Here is a 17,080-nt window from a genome sequence, read left to right as displayed (position 1 = left end):
TATCTCTTAATGTTCTCTGTCTAGCTTTGGTCATAAATTCTTCCCTTCTCCATAGATCTGACAGGCAAACTATGATATCACTCTCTATGCTTAAATCACGTTCCCATTTTGACCTTATCTTGATATGTGGTGTATGTCTCATTTCTGCCATACTCTTTTTTTTAATTTACCCAGAAGATTTTGTCAAATAGTGAAGACCAGGAATTTTTAACCTAGATCTATGACATTAAAAAAAGCCAGACAGAACAACTTTATATACATTGTATATGCATTATATGTACATCACACACACACACACACACACACACACACACACACACACACACACACATTATATACATTTATGTACATTGAAATACAAACTATTCACATATAACATTTTGACAACTTTCAATATAATTTGTTTCCTTTGTCATCCTCTGTATTTTATTTTATACATTTAAAAAACCTTCTGGGAAGTCTTCCTCAGATTGCTAGAAGAGTCTATGACACACACAGAGCAAGACCAAGAACTCCCCTGCCTTAAAACAGAGAATTATCTATCCCCTAATTTGTTACTTGATAGAGAAGTACTTGTGTCATTATGCTACTATATTATCATCAAATAATCAATTAAAAAGCACAACTGTCAAAAGTCAACAAACATTTGTTAAGATTCATTCAAGTTCCTGATGGATCCAGGTATCCTGTGTTAGGGACTGAAATACAGTGAAGGCTCCGTTTTGGCCTCCCTTTGTCATTTTTCCCCTGTTCCTTCTGTCCCTCCACATCTCTCCCCATGGCTCTCTCCAGATCCCAGATGGGGAATATTTTCCCCTTCTGCCTCTTTTCTCCCTCTTCATCTCCTCCTACCTTTGTGTTTCTTTTTATCTATCTCTATCTATCTATCTGTCTGTCTGTCTGTCTCTCTTTTTATTACAGCTTTTTTATTTTCAAAACATATGCATGGATAATTTTTCAAACACCTTTGTGTTTCTTATCACCCTGTCCAGCCACTGACCTCCAGCAATGACTCCCCAGCTTTCTTTTGAAGCTTATAATCATATCAGCTTCAGCCTATCATATGGGTTGATGATACCAACCAATATTAACTAAATATTGATTTACCTAATAAATCAAATTTCAGTAATTATTAGTTACCTAACCATATCAAGTAAAGTATGTAAGAAAGTGTCATGGGATCATGGGACCACAGATCTGCAAAACTCAGACTTAATCTCGCTCCCATACTTTACAAACTGAGGCCCAAGAGAGTTTAAGAAATTAGCCCTTGATCGTGCTGGTGGTAAATTGCAGAGGCTTCCATGAAGTCCGGACTGGTGACTTGGGACCAGTTCTTTTCCCCTCTTCCCCCCCCACACTCCCCCATATCTTGATGCTTCCTCCTACACTGTCAGATGAGTAGTATAGACAGAAAGTAATGGGATGGGACATTGAAAGAGAAAGAGCTAATTAGACTGGAGGGGTCAGGGGAAGATTCGGAGAGAGGGATTGGGTGGTAGTTTTATCCTATCTAGAATCATTGAATTTAGAGCTCAAAGGGACCTTTAAAAAAAGTGTTGAAATCTTTTGTTTTTAACATGACCTTCATTTCCAAATAATATCCCTCCCACCTCCCATCCCTAGAGAATAATCCCTTGTAACACAGAATTAAAAAAAGGAAATAAAAGTTCAGTAAAACTAGCCAGCACATCAATGGAGCCTGAGAATATGCACAGTCCTGGCTCTGTTTTATTTTACTTTTTCCATTTTTTAAAATAAATGTTTAATATCATGAGAATTTATAATCTGCCCCTTCTTGTGCTTCCTAACATTGGATAACAACAACTCCCTCCCCTTCAAAAATTAAACCTTCAAAAATAAATGTGTTGTCCTCTGAAACTGTTGTCCCCATTGGCCATGTCTAAATGTGTCTATCTGCCTCTTCCTTTTAAGTTCATCACCTCTTTGACAGGAGGGGCGCGGAGTGTTTTATCTTCAGTTCTTCAGCCTTATGGGTTCTCACTTCATTGATCAGACCTCTGAAATCTTTCTCTATAATAGTTGTTTTTCTCTATAATATTGTTGTCATTCTATAAATTGTTCCCCTAGTTTTGCATTAGTCTAAATAGGTCCTTCCAGTTCCTTGTGAAATTGTCATCTTTGTCATTTCTTATGGCCCAATAATATTCCATTATATTCACATATCATAATTTGTTTAGCCGTTTCCCACCAGGAAGACAGCCCCTTTGCTTCCAATTTTCAGCTACCACAAAAAAGGCTGTTATAAATCTTTTTGTACATATAGGTCCTTTCCTCTTTCCTTTGATCTTTTTGGGATTATAGGCTAAGTGGTGAGATAGCTGGATAAAAGGATATGCCCAGTTTAGACATAGTTCCAAAATGGCCAAACAGTTCATGGTTCCACCAACAATGTACTAGTGCTCCTGCCTCTTGTCAAAAGTCCCTTCCTCCATTTGTCATTTTCCTTTTTTTTTTTTTGTTATCTTTGCCAGTCTGATCAGTGGGAGATGGAATGAGGCCCTGAGCGTCCTGTCACAAGCAGAATTTTAGCCTGCCCCAAATTTAGGTGCTTTGCCTAGAAATCCAGTCCTCTTTAATAAATAATAATAAAGATAACTTTATTATAAGGCGGGTTAAAAACCTGAATTCAAATCTATCTCAGACACTTACTAGCTGTGTGATCCTGGGCAAGTCACTTCATTCTGACTGCCTCAGTTTCCTCTTCTGTAAAATGAGCTGGAGAAGGAAATGGCAAACTGCTCCAGTATCTGTGCCAAGAAAACCCCCAAATGGGGTCCCAAAGAATCCGACAGAAACAACTGAACAACAACAGCAGTGAAGTAATAATTACTAGCAATTATATAAAGTTTTAAGGTTTACAAAGTACTTTATAAATATTAAATTATCATGTAAATGAGGAAACTGAGGTAGACAGAAGTTGTGTCTTAAAAGTTCAGGGTCACAGAAAATAAGTGTATGAGGTGAAATTTTTCCCTGTACCCCTTCCTGCCTTTCTCTTGTATTTCTCACGTCACTTAGAACTGAAGAAGAGATACACAGAAGGGACTCGATGAGCAGTTTTGTACAGTTAGTGATACAAGGAACTTTTGGCTCACGTTGGACCCCTTCCTCATTCCCCCAGATTGTAACACTAGGAGATGGCAGAGTCTATTTTGCTCAGTCTTTAGATTCCCATCCTGGAGATAATCATAGGATAGTTCCATAATTCAAGCTGCTTTTGCCTTCCCTGGTATTCATATCCCCTATCTGGCCTGGTCAGCTCTGGGCATTTTCGTCAGTCCTGGGCAGTTTGGTCAGCCCTGGGCAGCTCGGTCAGCTCTGGGCAGCTTGGTCAGCCCTGGGCAGCTTGGGGAGCTGTTTCAGGTGGGTGGCTGGCTATCTGACTGTGACCTCCTAACCTTAGCCCCATTGGGTGGCTAATTGAGAATATGAGCTGGGATTGGGGAGGAGGGAGGACCGGCCTTTGAGGGGGAGGTCTCCACATAGGCCATTGTTCAAGAAAGAAAGGGAGCCCAGTCCTTGGGGGTGGCCAGTTCCAGGGTCTGCTCCTGGTTCCCTTTGTGAATCAGGCTGGGGTTTCTTTGGAGGCCTGAGCTTTGACCCTGACTCGAACAGCCTCTTATTTTGACTCACGTTGGCCTGAGCTGGTTTTCCATTACCACCCCCATCTCTTTTCCATAATAACATGTCAGAGCCCCCAACTCAGCCCACTTAGGAGAGTTGGAAGTGCACCCATAATAATGCCCACTGACAGTTGTTTAGTTCTTTATGCTTAGGGTTAGGGAGGTCAGCTGGAAGGGAGCTTTGGTCAGTGATTTTTATATACCACTATATAGAACATTGTGTTATTCTTTGTACTATTTAATGTTATGAAGATGCTATAGCACAGAACACATCAGAACTAGAAGAGACTTTTGAGTGTAGAATAGTATATAATGTGATATATTTGGAAAGCACAGTAGCACATACATTCATTAAAAAATGGTAAATGGGTATTTTTTGTTTTTATGTTCCTTTCCTTCCAAATATATTCTTCCCCAGGGAGCCATCCCTTGCAACAGAAACTAAAAAAAAGGGGGGCAGCAGTTTGGCAAAACCAATCAAGTCTGAACATATGTAGGATTCCATACTCATAGTCTCCCACCTGTTTAAAGAAAGGAAAGAACACGGTCATTTCCTCTTAAAGGACAGACTTCATCATTATAGTTACATAGCCTTCAATTTCCCTTTCTGTGTTGTTCTTTTTAGTTGCATTATTGTAGTCACTTTATAGATTGCAGTTTCCTGGTTTTTCTTATTTTTCTTTGCATCAGTTCTTAGACATCTTCTCGTGCTTTTCTGTAAAACATGTTAATTCTATTTTTCTTCTAAGAAGAAGACATTTTAAAATGTCTTATGACTCCAAGATCAGAATATATTCAAAAACTGTTTTGTTTTTTTTCTCTGCAAATTTTATGATCATTTTTTATTAAAGCTTTTTATTTTTAAAACATATCCATAGATAATTTTCAGCATTCACCCTTGCAAAACCCTGTGTTCCAAAATTTTTTCCCATTCTTCCCTCCCCTAGACAGCAAGTAATCCAATATAAAACATGTTAATTCTAACAGAGTTTGAACTTTAAAAATCACCCTCTCTGTTTTCTAATTGAAGAAAGTAGCATTTTGGTACAATGGGGAAAAGTTCAGGGTTGAGTATCTTGGGAATGTGAGCTAGGGTGGGTTAATGTGAGATACTCCCTGGCCACCCCAAACCCCCACCCCCTACCTGGGAAATTACATTTAAACCAGAACAGGGTATAGGATAGATATGTATATCTGCCTTTGACCTCTTCTCTTGCAAAGGAGGAAACTAAGGTCCAGAGAGGTTTAATGAGCTGCAGGGAAAACAAAGCAAATTTAGGACTTGAACCCAGAGCTTTGGGCTCCAAAGCCAGTTTGCTCTCTGCTGCAGCTTTGTGCTGAAGCTGAGTCAGACGTGAACATGAGGGCCGTGAGTGATGGTGGAGAGGTGTAGGGGTCTGGGCTGGCTGGCGTGCCCCGGGTGATGGCGGAGCGGGCCGAAGGCAGAGGGTGGCCCAGAGGCTGGTGTTGTCCCAGGATACTGACCCTAGTGGCCTTCTCCTTCTCTCTGCAGCTGCCTGTCCTGTGTGAACGGGTCCTTCCCTTGTCACTGGTGCAAGTACCGACACATCTGCACCCACAACGCTGCCGACTGCTCCTTCCAAGAAGGCCGGGTCAACGTATCCGAGGTAAGGCTGCTGTTCCCCCTCCTCGGTCTGTCCAGGGGCACAGGTTCAAAGCGGATCAAGGTCCCTCCTTTTCACTTAATGAAGAAGGAAACTCAGGAAAAGGGAGGAACTTATCCAGTACAAAAGTACCTGAGCTGTCATTTGAGCCTGGCCATCCTGATGCTTCTGTATGAGCTACAGTGGGAGAAAACGTGGTCCCGGCTCAGGAGACGTGGACAATCTGCCACCGCAAAGTATCACAGATGCTCCCAACCTGTGTTCCGGGTTCTAAGCTCCTGGCCCAGTCTGGCATTCTGTGTCTCTGTGCAGAAAGTTGTATGTTCTAGGCTCTAAGATCCTTTCAGGTCTTGCATTCTGCTTTAACTTTCTGTAGTCTAAGATTTTTTTTCTGGGACAAACATTCTATGGCCCAGCAAAAAATTTGAGAACAATAGACTTTCATTGTCTCCTGCCTTCTCAACTTGCTGCCAGCAGAGGCTCATGTGATTAAACATTGTTGGCCCTCACCCTTCCCCTACTGCATCCGAAGCTGCTCAGAGACTCCTGCCGTTTCTCCATTTCTCTCTCCCTTTCTCTTTCCATCTCTGTCCCTCTTTTGTTTCACTTAATCTTTCTCCCCGTTTTTATCTGGGTATCTTCCTTTCTCTTTCAGTCTCTCCCTTTGTCTCTCACTTTATGTGTCTCTCTACTCCTTCTGTCTCCCTCCTTTACCCTCTCCATGTTTCTGTCTCAGTCTCTGTTTGAAAGTATCCCAGGAGGGGACATGAGTCCAGTCTTGAGCATCTCCCCCCCTTCCCACTGACTTTCCTCCTTAGGAGGATTTCCCCTTGCATTTCCTCCCTTGCTGCTCCCAAGTCTCCCTGTGTTCTTGGAGTAATTCTCTATTCTCTTCCATTGTTCCAAGCCCTTTCCCTGGGGGCAGGCTGAACAAAGCACATCCTCTTTGCCTCGCTTCTAGCTGAGCACCTTCAAGTTCTCCCAGAGTCTTCTCCAAGTTAAATACCCCTGGTTGCTTTGGCCATTGTTCCCTGGTAGAATGGTTGGGGATAGATGCTATGTTGTGAATCCAGTCCCTTCAGCACCTTTGTGGTAGAGTCCGTGCTAGCCAGTCTGCCCCGACCCTTCCTATCCTGAGCAGGTCTGGGATTGCAACCAGAGCCATGTCGGAGCCCATCCCACCAGGGCTTGGGAGGGGGCCCAAGAAGCCGACTGCCCCCTGAGGGTGATGGCTGGAGCTCCCCGAGGGTTCACACTAGACCCAGGGAAGGAGATAAGAGCTCCCTGCCCTCATTTGTTTTACATGCCAGTGGCTGCCCCTTCAGGAGAGCCCCTGGAGGTCACCTCACCTTTTGCTTTGTGCATCACCCTCGGACCTTCCGTGGGTTATTGGAAATGGTAGACCCTCCCTTGGAAGCCTTTTGAGCTTGCAGGAAGCGTCTCACTCAGCAAAGACCGGCTTCTTGGGTCAGAGGTCGTATTTTAGATTTGGGACAGAAGGACCTCAGCGGTCAGAGCCTCTCATCGTTTAAAGAGAGGGGCAGGCCTGGGGAGGGCCACTCGGCCAGCCAAGACTGGAACCCAGCCCACCTGTGGCAGACCGTGAGCGCATCCGGGCCCTCGACGTGGCCTGCTGACAGAGCCGGCCGTCACTGGGCTTGGGGAGAAGCCCGGGGCTCGCCCAGCCTGCGGCCCGCTCTTTGGGGCGCCGGCAGCGGGAGTGAGGCTCGTTTCCATGGCTTCCTATGGGGCAAGCAAACTCGGCTTGATTAACTGGCAAAGCGCTTGTCTGTTCTCCGAGTAATTTGAAGTGCTGCTTTGTAATTGATAGTAATTAGGTAGTAATTATTTTGGTGCCTGGGTGAGGCAGCGACTTTATTTATGTCTTGGTGGCTTTTCTTAGAATCATAGAATCTTAACGCTGGAAGGGACTTTACTAGCAGCGGAGGGGCGGGGCGGCGAGCTGGAAGATAGCCCGCGGTCACTGCGTCCGGCGGCCTCCTCCAAGAGTGAGCCGGTCAAGCCTCGGGGCACTTCATAAGTGGTCCCTCCACGCTGCCCACCGGTGCTAAGGGTGCTCCTGCCCCCGCCGCCACTACCACTGTCACCACTACTACCCACCACCACCTCCACTACCAGTACCATTACCAGCACTCCTAGTACTACTACCACTACCAGTATTATTACCACCACCACTACTATTACTACCACTCCTAGTACTACTACCAGCACTCCTAGTACTACTACCAGCACTCTTAGTACTACTACCAACACTACTAGTACTACTACCAGCACTCCTAGTACTACTACCAACACTACTAGTACTACTACCAGCACTCCTAGTACTACTACCAACACTACTAGTACTACTACCAGCACTCCTAGTACTACTACCACTACCAGTATTATTACCACCACCACTCCTAGTACTACTACCAGCACTCCTAGTACTACTACCAGCACTCTTAGTACTACTACCAACACTACTAGTACTACTACCAGCACTCCTAGTACTACTACCAACACTACTAGTACTACTACCAGCACTCCTAGTACTACTACCAACACTACTAGTACTACTACCAGCACTCCTAGTACTACTACCAACACTACTAGTACTACTACCAGCACTCCTAGTACTACTACCACTACCAGTATTATTACCACCACCACTACTATTACTACCACTCCTAGTACTACTACCAGCACTCCTAGTACTACTACCAGCACTCTTAGTACTACTACCAACACTACTAGTACTACTACCAGCACTCCTAGTACTACTACCAACACTACTAGTACTACTACCAGCACTCCTAGTACTACTACCAACACTACTAGTACTACTACCAGCACTCCTAGTACTACTACCACTACTACCCGCTACTACTACCACTACCAGTATTATTACCACCACCACTACTATTACTACCACTCCTAGTACTACTACCAGCACTCCTAGTACTACTACCAGCACTCTTAGTACTACTACCAACACTACTAGTACTACTACCAGCACTCCTAGTACTACTACCAACACTACTAGTACTACTACCAGCACTCCTAGTACTACTACCAACACTACTAGTACTACTACCAGCACTCCTAGTACTACTACCACTACTACCCGCTACTACTACCACTACCAGTATTATTACCACCACCACTACTATTACTACCACTCCTAGTACTACTACCAGCACTCCTAGTACTACTACCAGCACTCTTAGTACTACTACCAACACTACTAGTACTACTACCAGCACTCCTAGTACTACTACCACTACTACCCGCTACTATTACCACTACCAGTATTATTACCACCACCACTACTATTACTACCACTCCTAGTACTACTACCAGTACTACTACTATTACTACCACTCCTAGTACTACTACCAGCACTCCTAGTACTACTACCAGCACTCCTAGTATTACTACCACTACCAGTATTATTACCACCACCACTACTATTACTACCACTCCTAGTATTACTACCAACACTCCTAGTACTACTACCAGCACTCCTAGTACTACTACCACTACCAGTACTACTACTATTACTACCACTCCTAGTACTACTACCAGCACTACTAGTACTACTACCACTACCAGTATTATTACCACCACTACTATTACTACCAGTACCACTACCAGCACTCCTAGTACTACTACCACTACCAGTACTACTACTACTACTACCACTCCTAGTACTACTACCAACACTACTAGTACTACTACCAGCACTCCTAGTACTAATACCACTACCAGTATTATTACCACCACCACTACTATTACTACCACTACCAGTACTACTACTATTACTACCAGCACTCCTAGTACTACTACCAGCACTACTAGTACTACTACTACTACCACTCCTACTACTACTACCACTCCTAGTACTACTACCAACACTACTAGTACTACTACCAGCACTCCTAGTACTAATACCACTACCAGTATTATTACCACCACCACTACTATTACTACCACTACCAGTACTACTACTATTACTACCAGCACTCCTAGTACTACTACCAGCACTACTAGTACTACTACTACTACCACTTCTACTACTACCAACACTCCTAGTACTACTACCAGCACTCCTAGTACTACTACCACTACCAGTACTACTACTATTACTACCACTCCTAGTACTACTACCAGCACTACTAGTACTACTACCACTACCAGTATTATTACCACCACTACTATTACTACCAGTACCACTACCAGCACTCCTAGTACTACTACCACTACCAGTACTACTACTACTACTACCACTCCTAGTACTACTACCAACACTACTAGTACTACTACCAGCACTCCTAGTACTAATACCACTACCAGTATTATTACCACCACCACTACTATTACTACCACTACCAGTACTACTACTATTACTACCAGCACTCCTAGTACTACTACCAGCACTCCTAGTACTACTACCAGCACTACTAGTACTACTACTACTACCACTCCTACTACTACTACCACTCCTAGTACTACTACCAGCACTCCTAGTACTACTACCAGCACTACTAGTACTACTACTACTACCACTCCTACTACTACTACCACTCCTAGTACTACTACCAGCACTACTAGTACTACTACTACTACCACTCCTACTACTACTACCACTCCTAGTACTACTACCAGCACTACTAGTACTACTACTACTACCACTCCTACTACTACTACCACTCCTAGTACTACTACCAGCACTACTAGTACTACTACTACTACCACTCCTACTACTACTACCACTCCTAGTACTACTACCATCACTACCACCACCACTAGGTACCGAAGGCTCTCTCTCTGGCTCGCCCTCTCCCCCTGCTCTTTTTACTCCAACAGCTGGGGCAGCCCAGGAGCGCCCTGGGCCGGACAGTCTCTTTTAACGGGACTGTGGGGGGGCCTTGGAGGCGGTCAGGCCGGCAAGGCTGGGGGCTGGGGGCGCCATTCCCAGGGGAAGTCGGTGAACCCCGCTGGGCCGCGTGCCCCCCCTCATGGTTTAACAGAGGAGCCGGTACCGAGCACAGGTGGACGAGGCTTTCTCCAGGCTCCAGGCCCCTGCGCCTCTGGGTGTTGGGGGCCGCTTTTGCCAGGAGGAGAAGTTCCCCCTTTTAGGCTTTTCCGGCTGGTGGGAACGGCCCGAGGGACCCCGGAGGACCCTGGCACGGCGCACGGACACAAGGCCCACCTGTTTACGCTCCCGGCAGGGAGGGGTCAGTGAGAGCGGCTCCCACCGCCCCGGGCTGCCGCGGCTTTGCCGGCCACAGGCCGTTAGCCAGGCCGGGCGGGAAGGTGCCGGTGGAGACGAGGCTCAGGCCTTCCCTCCCGGGGGAGGGCCTGCCTTTCCGGGGCGGTTGGAGGGGTGCCCGGGCCGGCAGGTTGGAGCAGGGCGTCTCGGTGGCCGGCGCTCCGCGGCCATCTTGCAGAGCCAGGTGCTTCCTGTTTTGAAGTGGGGGCGTGGGGCGGGTTGGGGAGCTGGGGCCAAGAGGGATGTGTGTGGAATGCAGCCGGGAGGAAGTGGAGGTCCCCGGGGACGGGCGGGAGAAAGGAGCTGGAGAGCGGGGAGTGGGAGGTGAGATCGCGGCCGCGCCGTGTGTGCTCCCAAGGGCGGGAGGTGGACAATGGCCTCTGTTCTCTGTCCCGCTGGTGACTGCGGACGGCCCGGCCGAGCCCAGCGGAAGCAGGGCCCCGGTGGCTCTGTTACATGGAGGGGGAAGGGAAGAATCCGGGTCTGGGCAGCCTCTAAGCACCCCTTGTGTACCCGCCTCACGGCTCCTTAGCACCAAAAGGGACCTCGGGACATCGAGGGTCAGAGCTCTGTTTACACAGGCAACATTAGACCTGGAGACTGCTTGGAATTTACTTCTCCTCTGCTGAAGAAAGCTGGGGGTCAGGCAGGCAGTAAGCACTTAGTAATTGCCAACTGTATGCTCAGCCACATAATTCCTAGGTCTCTGAAGCCCTTTTCTTTGACCCTTGGAAACTCAGTTTCATTGGGAGTTGTCAAGACAATCCATGTGCTCATTAGGCATTTCTGATGATGACTCCTATTCAGAGGGAGGAAAGTTGGGGGAGCTCTGCATTTGTCAGGGAAGACTTCTTGGAAAGGAAGAGAATAAGCATTAATCTAGCACCTTCTGTGTACCAGGCACTGTGCTGAGTGCTTCATGATATTATCTCATTTGATCCTTAGGTCACTTTACAGATAAGGAACCTGAGGCTAGGTCAGCCAGCTACTTAGTGTCTAAATTCAGATATTCCTGACCAGGCCCAGAGTGCTGTCCATTCGGCCACCTACCTGTCTAGGAGTGAAGTATATGATGCTTCTGCTCTGACCTCAGCGAGGAGATCGCGTTTCCTCATCAGTGAGTTTTGAATGACAACTCCTCTCAACTCAATCCCTTAGCAGCTTATTTGTTATCGTTACTGTGTAGCAGGCACGTGGATGACCGCCGGGGATAGCTTACTGTAGCTACTTGTGACTTTGCAACTTTAAAGCTCACTAGAGACGTGGCCCTAACCTAATTCCAAGGGGATGCTGCGGACGAGGACCTGGAGACGGACGAAGAAGGCCTGTGAGGGGATACGTGGTGAAGCCGGTGTTCAGTTTGAACTTGAGAAACAAAATCAGCTCCTTTATCATTCTTTACGGAGGCACCTGAGGGCCTCCTCTTTGTAGGGGAATAAGGTTCTGTTTTCCCTTCTGCTAGAAGTCTCTTCTTTGGGGGGGCCAGAATGGAAGAAGGGGGGACTCCTCAATTATTGAGGGAGTTTCTGGGGTTCCCCTCCCTGCCTTGGGGCAAGAGAAGGAACATCTAGAAAAGGCACCCCCTGAGAGCCTTCTTTTTTGCTTCTCACCCCTATCTCCACTGGGCAACACAGCAGTGGGGCAAAGGTGGATCCCTACCCTTGTAGCATAAACACTGAAGTTAAGCAACAGCTGGAAGCACATCTGGATTCCCCCCGGAAACATCACACCTATGCCCAGAGTAGGTTCTCTCTAACTTCACTGAATCATTGAACAAATCAATCATTTTTTCAGCCCCCCCCCCCCCCCCCCCACTAAACAAGTCTTCCCTGATGGCTTACTTTGAACTTGGTGCTGTTGGGAAATAGTGGGCAGCGAGGATCTCTGCTCCTGGGGAGACTCCGGGTTCTTGGGGGGGACAAGTCTCCAGCAGTGGAAGGGCCGAGAACGAGGTAAGGGCTGAGGCGTTGGGGGTCTGAGGACGACTCTCCGGGCCCGACTCCAGCCCAGTCCTGAGCCCGTGGAGGCCCGGGGTGGTCCTTGCGGAGGTGAATGGCTGCCACAGAGAGGCCCCATTAGCCTTAGGTGTGGGTAGCTAATAAAGCTAGAACAACAGTAGGTACCGCGCTGCTCCCAGCATCCCTGAGCGCTTGGGGCTCTTGTCCTCATGCTTTGATGAAGGAGTTTGGAGGCTGAGCGAGGCTCCCAGAGCTTGTAAATGTCTGAGATAGGATTGGAGCTCAGAGCCCCTGGGCTCCATCAGCTTGCCTCCGGATTTCAGAAATTGCAAGGTGTTTCTCAGCCCGGGGTTTTGGGCCATCTGTGCAGTTCTTGACTGGGCCTCCTCGTGAGGGGTGCGCCCCAAAGACCCCACAGGAGGCCAGAGTTAGGGAGAACCTGAGACATGTGGGTGACATGGAGGTGGGGCTCAGGGGGTAACCCTCGGCCCAGGAGGCGGTGGCCATGATGGGAGAGCTGTCTGTGGAGATGCATCCAGGAGGACGAGCAGAGGGATGTCTCGCCCCCCTGTGATGGACGAGTGGGAATGGGGCCCGTCGCTGGTGGAAGGATGGCAGCACCCAGGGGAAAGCCATGGAGACAGCTGGCAGCGGGGGTGGGGGCAGCAGAGAGGGGCTTACCAGGAGAAAGCTGACCCCTGGCGGGAGGAGAGCCTCTCCCGGGCCGGGCCCTGGGTGGTGATGGCCGCCGTGGGGCAAGAACTTGGAGAAGGAGCCGCTGGTTCTCGAGACCCATCCCAGCGTCCCGGGACTGGGGGGGGATGGCCCAGGGCAGCCTGGGAGTTGTCCCCAGGCCTGGGAAGGAGGCAGATGGGGCCGCCTGTCAGTGCCTTGGTGACTCTTCCCAGAATTAGCTTTCCCGCTGTGGCAGAAAAAGTAAACTTGTCTCAGGTCTCCCATGCAGTCGGGGCCCTCGGGACCCGGGTCGGAGACGCCTTCCCCGGGGAGCCTCGCGGTTGGGCTGGCTTTCCAAACAGGTTATTAATTCTCTCTATTTAAAGGCGGTGGCTCTTGGGGACTCGGCTCCGTGGCCTGTATTCCCCGGCCACCTCGGGCCCTGCAAGCAGGCAGAGCGGGTTGCATCAGGCTCCTGTTGCCCAAGGGGCTGACCCCAGAGACCCGGAGCTGTTTTTCTGCCCGACTCCGGGCTATTTCTGTTCTCTCCCCACTTCCCTGGCCTTGAAGCAGCTGCCCTTCCCCGCCTTCACTCCAGAGACCCCCCCCAAGCCTGGTCCCTGATTTCTCCATCACCCCCAAACCTCAGCTGGTCCCCTCTCTGTTCCGCAACGAAGACCCTCGTTATTGGCCAGCTGTCCCCATCCAGCCCCTGGCAGCTCCCGTGATGTACCAGGGCCGTGGCAGCGGGAGCTCAGAGGGATGTGGGGCCCCTGGGGCAGCATCACAAAGTCTGCTGGATCTGGACCTGGATTCGAATCCCAACTCTCATTCCCCTGTGGACTCAGACATGCTAATTAACCCTTGTGGGCCTCAAGTTTTCTCATATGTAAAATGAGGAGCTTAGTCTAAATCAAGGCTTCTTCAACTTTTTCCACCTGTGACCCGATTATAACATATATCATATTATGTAGTTTACATAACATCTATATATAGTTACTTTTATGTTATTATTACATTACATGTAGTTTTATAAATATAGTTACTTTTATAGTATTATAATCATATCCTATATATACAATTTATATAACTGCATAGTTGTATAAAATAGTCATGCAAATCAAACATTCCCTGATAATCAAACACAATTTCACAGCTCCCAGGTACAAGAGCCCATAAGGGGTTGTGACCCACACTCTCGGAAGCCGGTCCTCTAAGGCCCCTTCCACCCCCGAGTCTGGGGTCTGGTTCAAGCTCTCTCTTACAAATGAGGAAACTGAGACCCACTGAGGTGAGGTAATCGACAGCCCCTAGAAGTGTCAGGATTAGAATCCAGATCTCAGCATCTAGAGTAGCTCATCCCGCCTGAATTCTTGACCTTACGAGATTTCAATGTCCTCATCTGTAAAATAATCAACTTGTACATTTTTTGAAAATTTACTTTTAATTTCTTAATGAGGGTTTTGTGACAGGTCTTTATTGTTTCATGATTTGGGCACTTTGGGGGTAGGGACCAGGATGCTCAGACCTCCTGGGATCCAAACCTGAAGCCAGCGCAGCAAGTCAGCCTTTGGGAGAATGTGGGCCTCTGTTTATTCATCTTTAAAATGGGCAGGGGGTTTTACCAGATGATCTCTGAGATCCCTTCCACTTCTGACTCTCTCGCTGTCACCTCTTGTTCTTTCTTCTGGGACCGAGCAGAGAAAGGCTGTGTCGGATTTGGGGTCAGAAAGCCTGCGACCCTGGACTTGTCATTAGCAGAGTCCCAGGACCTTAGCAAAGCCCCTCTGAGCCTCAGTTTCCTAATCTGTAAGCCAGGGGCTTGGGTTGTTATGCATTTGAAGTCTCCTTTAACGCTCTGGAGCTGGCCTCCTTTATTCTAGCTCAGTGACCCTGGCAAGCCATGTTATGTTGCGAGCCTCAGTTTCCCCAGCTATAAAATGCATGGGTCGGATGCAGGCCCCTCCCAGCGCCCCAGAGGCCACTCGCTGAACCCCTTTCTCTTTGCTCCCCAGGACTGCCCTCAGATCCTGCCGTCCACGCAGATCTATGTGCCGGTGGGCGTGGTGAAGCCCATCACGCTCACAGCCAAGAACCTGCCCCAGCCGCAGTCGGGCCAGCGCAACTACGAGTGCATCTTCCACATCCCCGGCAGCCCGGCCCGCGTCACCGCCCTGCGCTTCAACAGCACCAGCATCCAGTGCCAGAACACGTCGGTGAGTGAGCCCGCCCCGCTCTGCCCGAGCCGGGGGACGGAGCCCTGATCCCGGGGGGCCGAGCTGGGCGTCCGTGGGGCTGGGTCCCCGCAGGGGGCGCTCTGGCTGGACCGGCCTGGCCCCAAGCGGGCAGCGTGGGTGGAGGGGCTCGGAGGGGGGGGGGGGGCCCTGGGAAGAAGAGGCTTTCTAAGGACTTGATTGGGCGGATCTTCCCGCAGGTCCTTATGGGCCTGGGAGGCCGAGAAAGGTTCAGTGACTTGCCCAGCTGGTCCCTCCCGGTCTGGTAGTCTTTTGTGACCCTCCTGCCTCAGGAGGTTTCTCTTCTCCTGGCCTGAGGATGCTCATTTGCCCTGGGGCCACACACCCAGGGGAAGATTTCTCGGGTGGCCCTAGCCCTGAGGGTGGCCGGTCAGGGGGAGGACGTGCCCCAGAGTTTGTGGCTTAGGGCTGCGTCCTGTTCCCCTCCATCCTCATGCTTATGGGGAACAAAGGCCATTTTGGGGGCAGTCCACAGGAGGGAAAGGATGTCACAAACCTTTCTCATGGAGGAGGTGGGGGCTTTTCTAAAACATTTACTTTTTTAAAAATTGCTTTGGCATTTGGAGTAACAAAGAGCAGTGTCTTCTGAAGACTTTCCAAATTTCCCCCTGCTTTTCCATCTTTAATAGACCAAACACGATCATTTAACCTTTCAACATAACGATGGAAAATATATTCTTAAATTTTCATTAGCCGGGAAGGTGCCTCTGAAACTGTGAGCACATTACAAGTATAATAGGTACGTTCCATTTCCTACCCCATAAAGGCCCTCTCCTCCCTCCCTCTGTCCCAGCTGCAGCCCCAGCTCTAGCATTCCTGGCTCTTTGTGTCCCTGGGCATCTTGGTTGTGGCCTCCTTTGTGTGCTGCCGGGTGGGCGGTGAGCGCGTCCTGTGTGCTTTCGTTGCGTTTGTGAAGTGTGTTGTGTTGGTGGTTTATGAATGCCCAGGCCCTCGGCCAAATGGCCACGAGCTCCTTTGGGAGATGGCTGTTTGCCGGGGTGCCCGGCCTTTGGAGGCCCCTTACCCAGGTCAACCCAGAAGCCCCCGGGATCCCTCCGAGGGCTGAGGTCTGACCCATCCCTGGGTCTCATGATCTGTGACAACCTGAGGATGGCCAGGGGACTGAATAGACTCTGTCAGTGAATAGGACTCATGCTGACCTTGGTCATGGGTGGACTCTGAGGAGACAACAGTGTTGGAAGAGCTGCTGTGTGGGAGAAGGACTCGCTTGGTTCAGCTTGGAGAGGAATGGGCTGGGGGGGGGGGGTGGAGATTTGGGCTCGAGGCCTTTCTCCCCTGAGCTCTCAGGCAGAGGCTGGGTGACTCATGGACACTTTAGAGAAGGTTCTTGCTCCGACGACCCTGGGAGTTCTTCCCAATTAGATTCTGAGTCCTGAGTCCCAGCAAGCTCAAAATGGGGTGGAATGGAAAACAGCGGCCTTCTGGGAACCCGGAGACCTAGGTTCTAAAACTGGTTTTGCATCTGGAAGTTTGTGGTCAAGTGAGACCCCCTTGGAGTGTTCCAGTAGTTAGCAGGGGAGCTGCAAGCACACATCAAAGGTTAGGAGAACCTGTCAGAATCTGGGCCAGCGGGGCCCCAGTCGGAGGGCTTCCATCTTCCTTTGGGGACAGCGTATCTGAGCTT

At 49.0% G+C, this 17,080-nt stretch overlaps 1 protein-coding gene across 1 annotated transcript in view; it reads left to right on the top strand.

Annotated features, from left to right (window-relative positions):
- PLXNA1 (plexin A1) overlaps positions 1 to 17,080 on the top strand; it is a gene marked incomplete in the record, with an annotated part of 256,809 nt that overhangs the window by 146,538 nt on the left and 93,191 nt on the right. Inside the window, 2 exon segments of the mRNA XM_074283782.1 lie at positions 5,161 to 5,275; positions 15,196 to 15,396. Coding sequence (XP_074139883.1) covers positions 5,161 to 5,275; positions 15,196 to 15,396 — 316 coding nt within the window.

The sequence above is a fragment of the Sminthopsis crassicaudata genome, chromosome 1 (assembly GCF_048593235.1).
Source record: "Sminthopsis crassicaudata isolate SCR6 chromosome 1, ASM4859323v1, whole genome shotgun sequence".
NCBI lineage: Eukaryota > Metazoa > Chordata > Mammalia > Dasyuromorphia > Dasyuridae > Sminthopsis > Sminthopsis crassicaudata.
The sequence above is the reverse complement of the archived record's forward strand: the minus strand, read 5'-3'. Positions and strand labels throughout refer to the sequence as shown.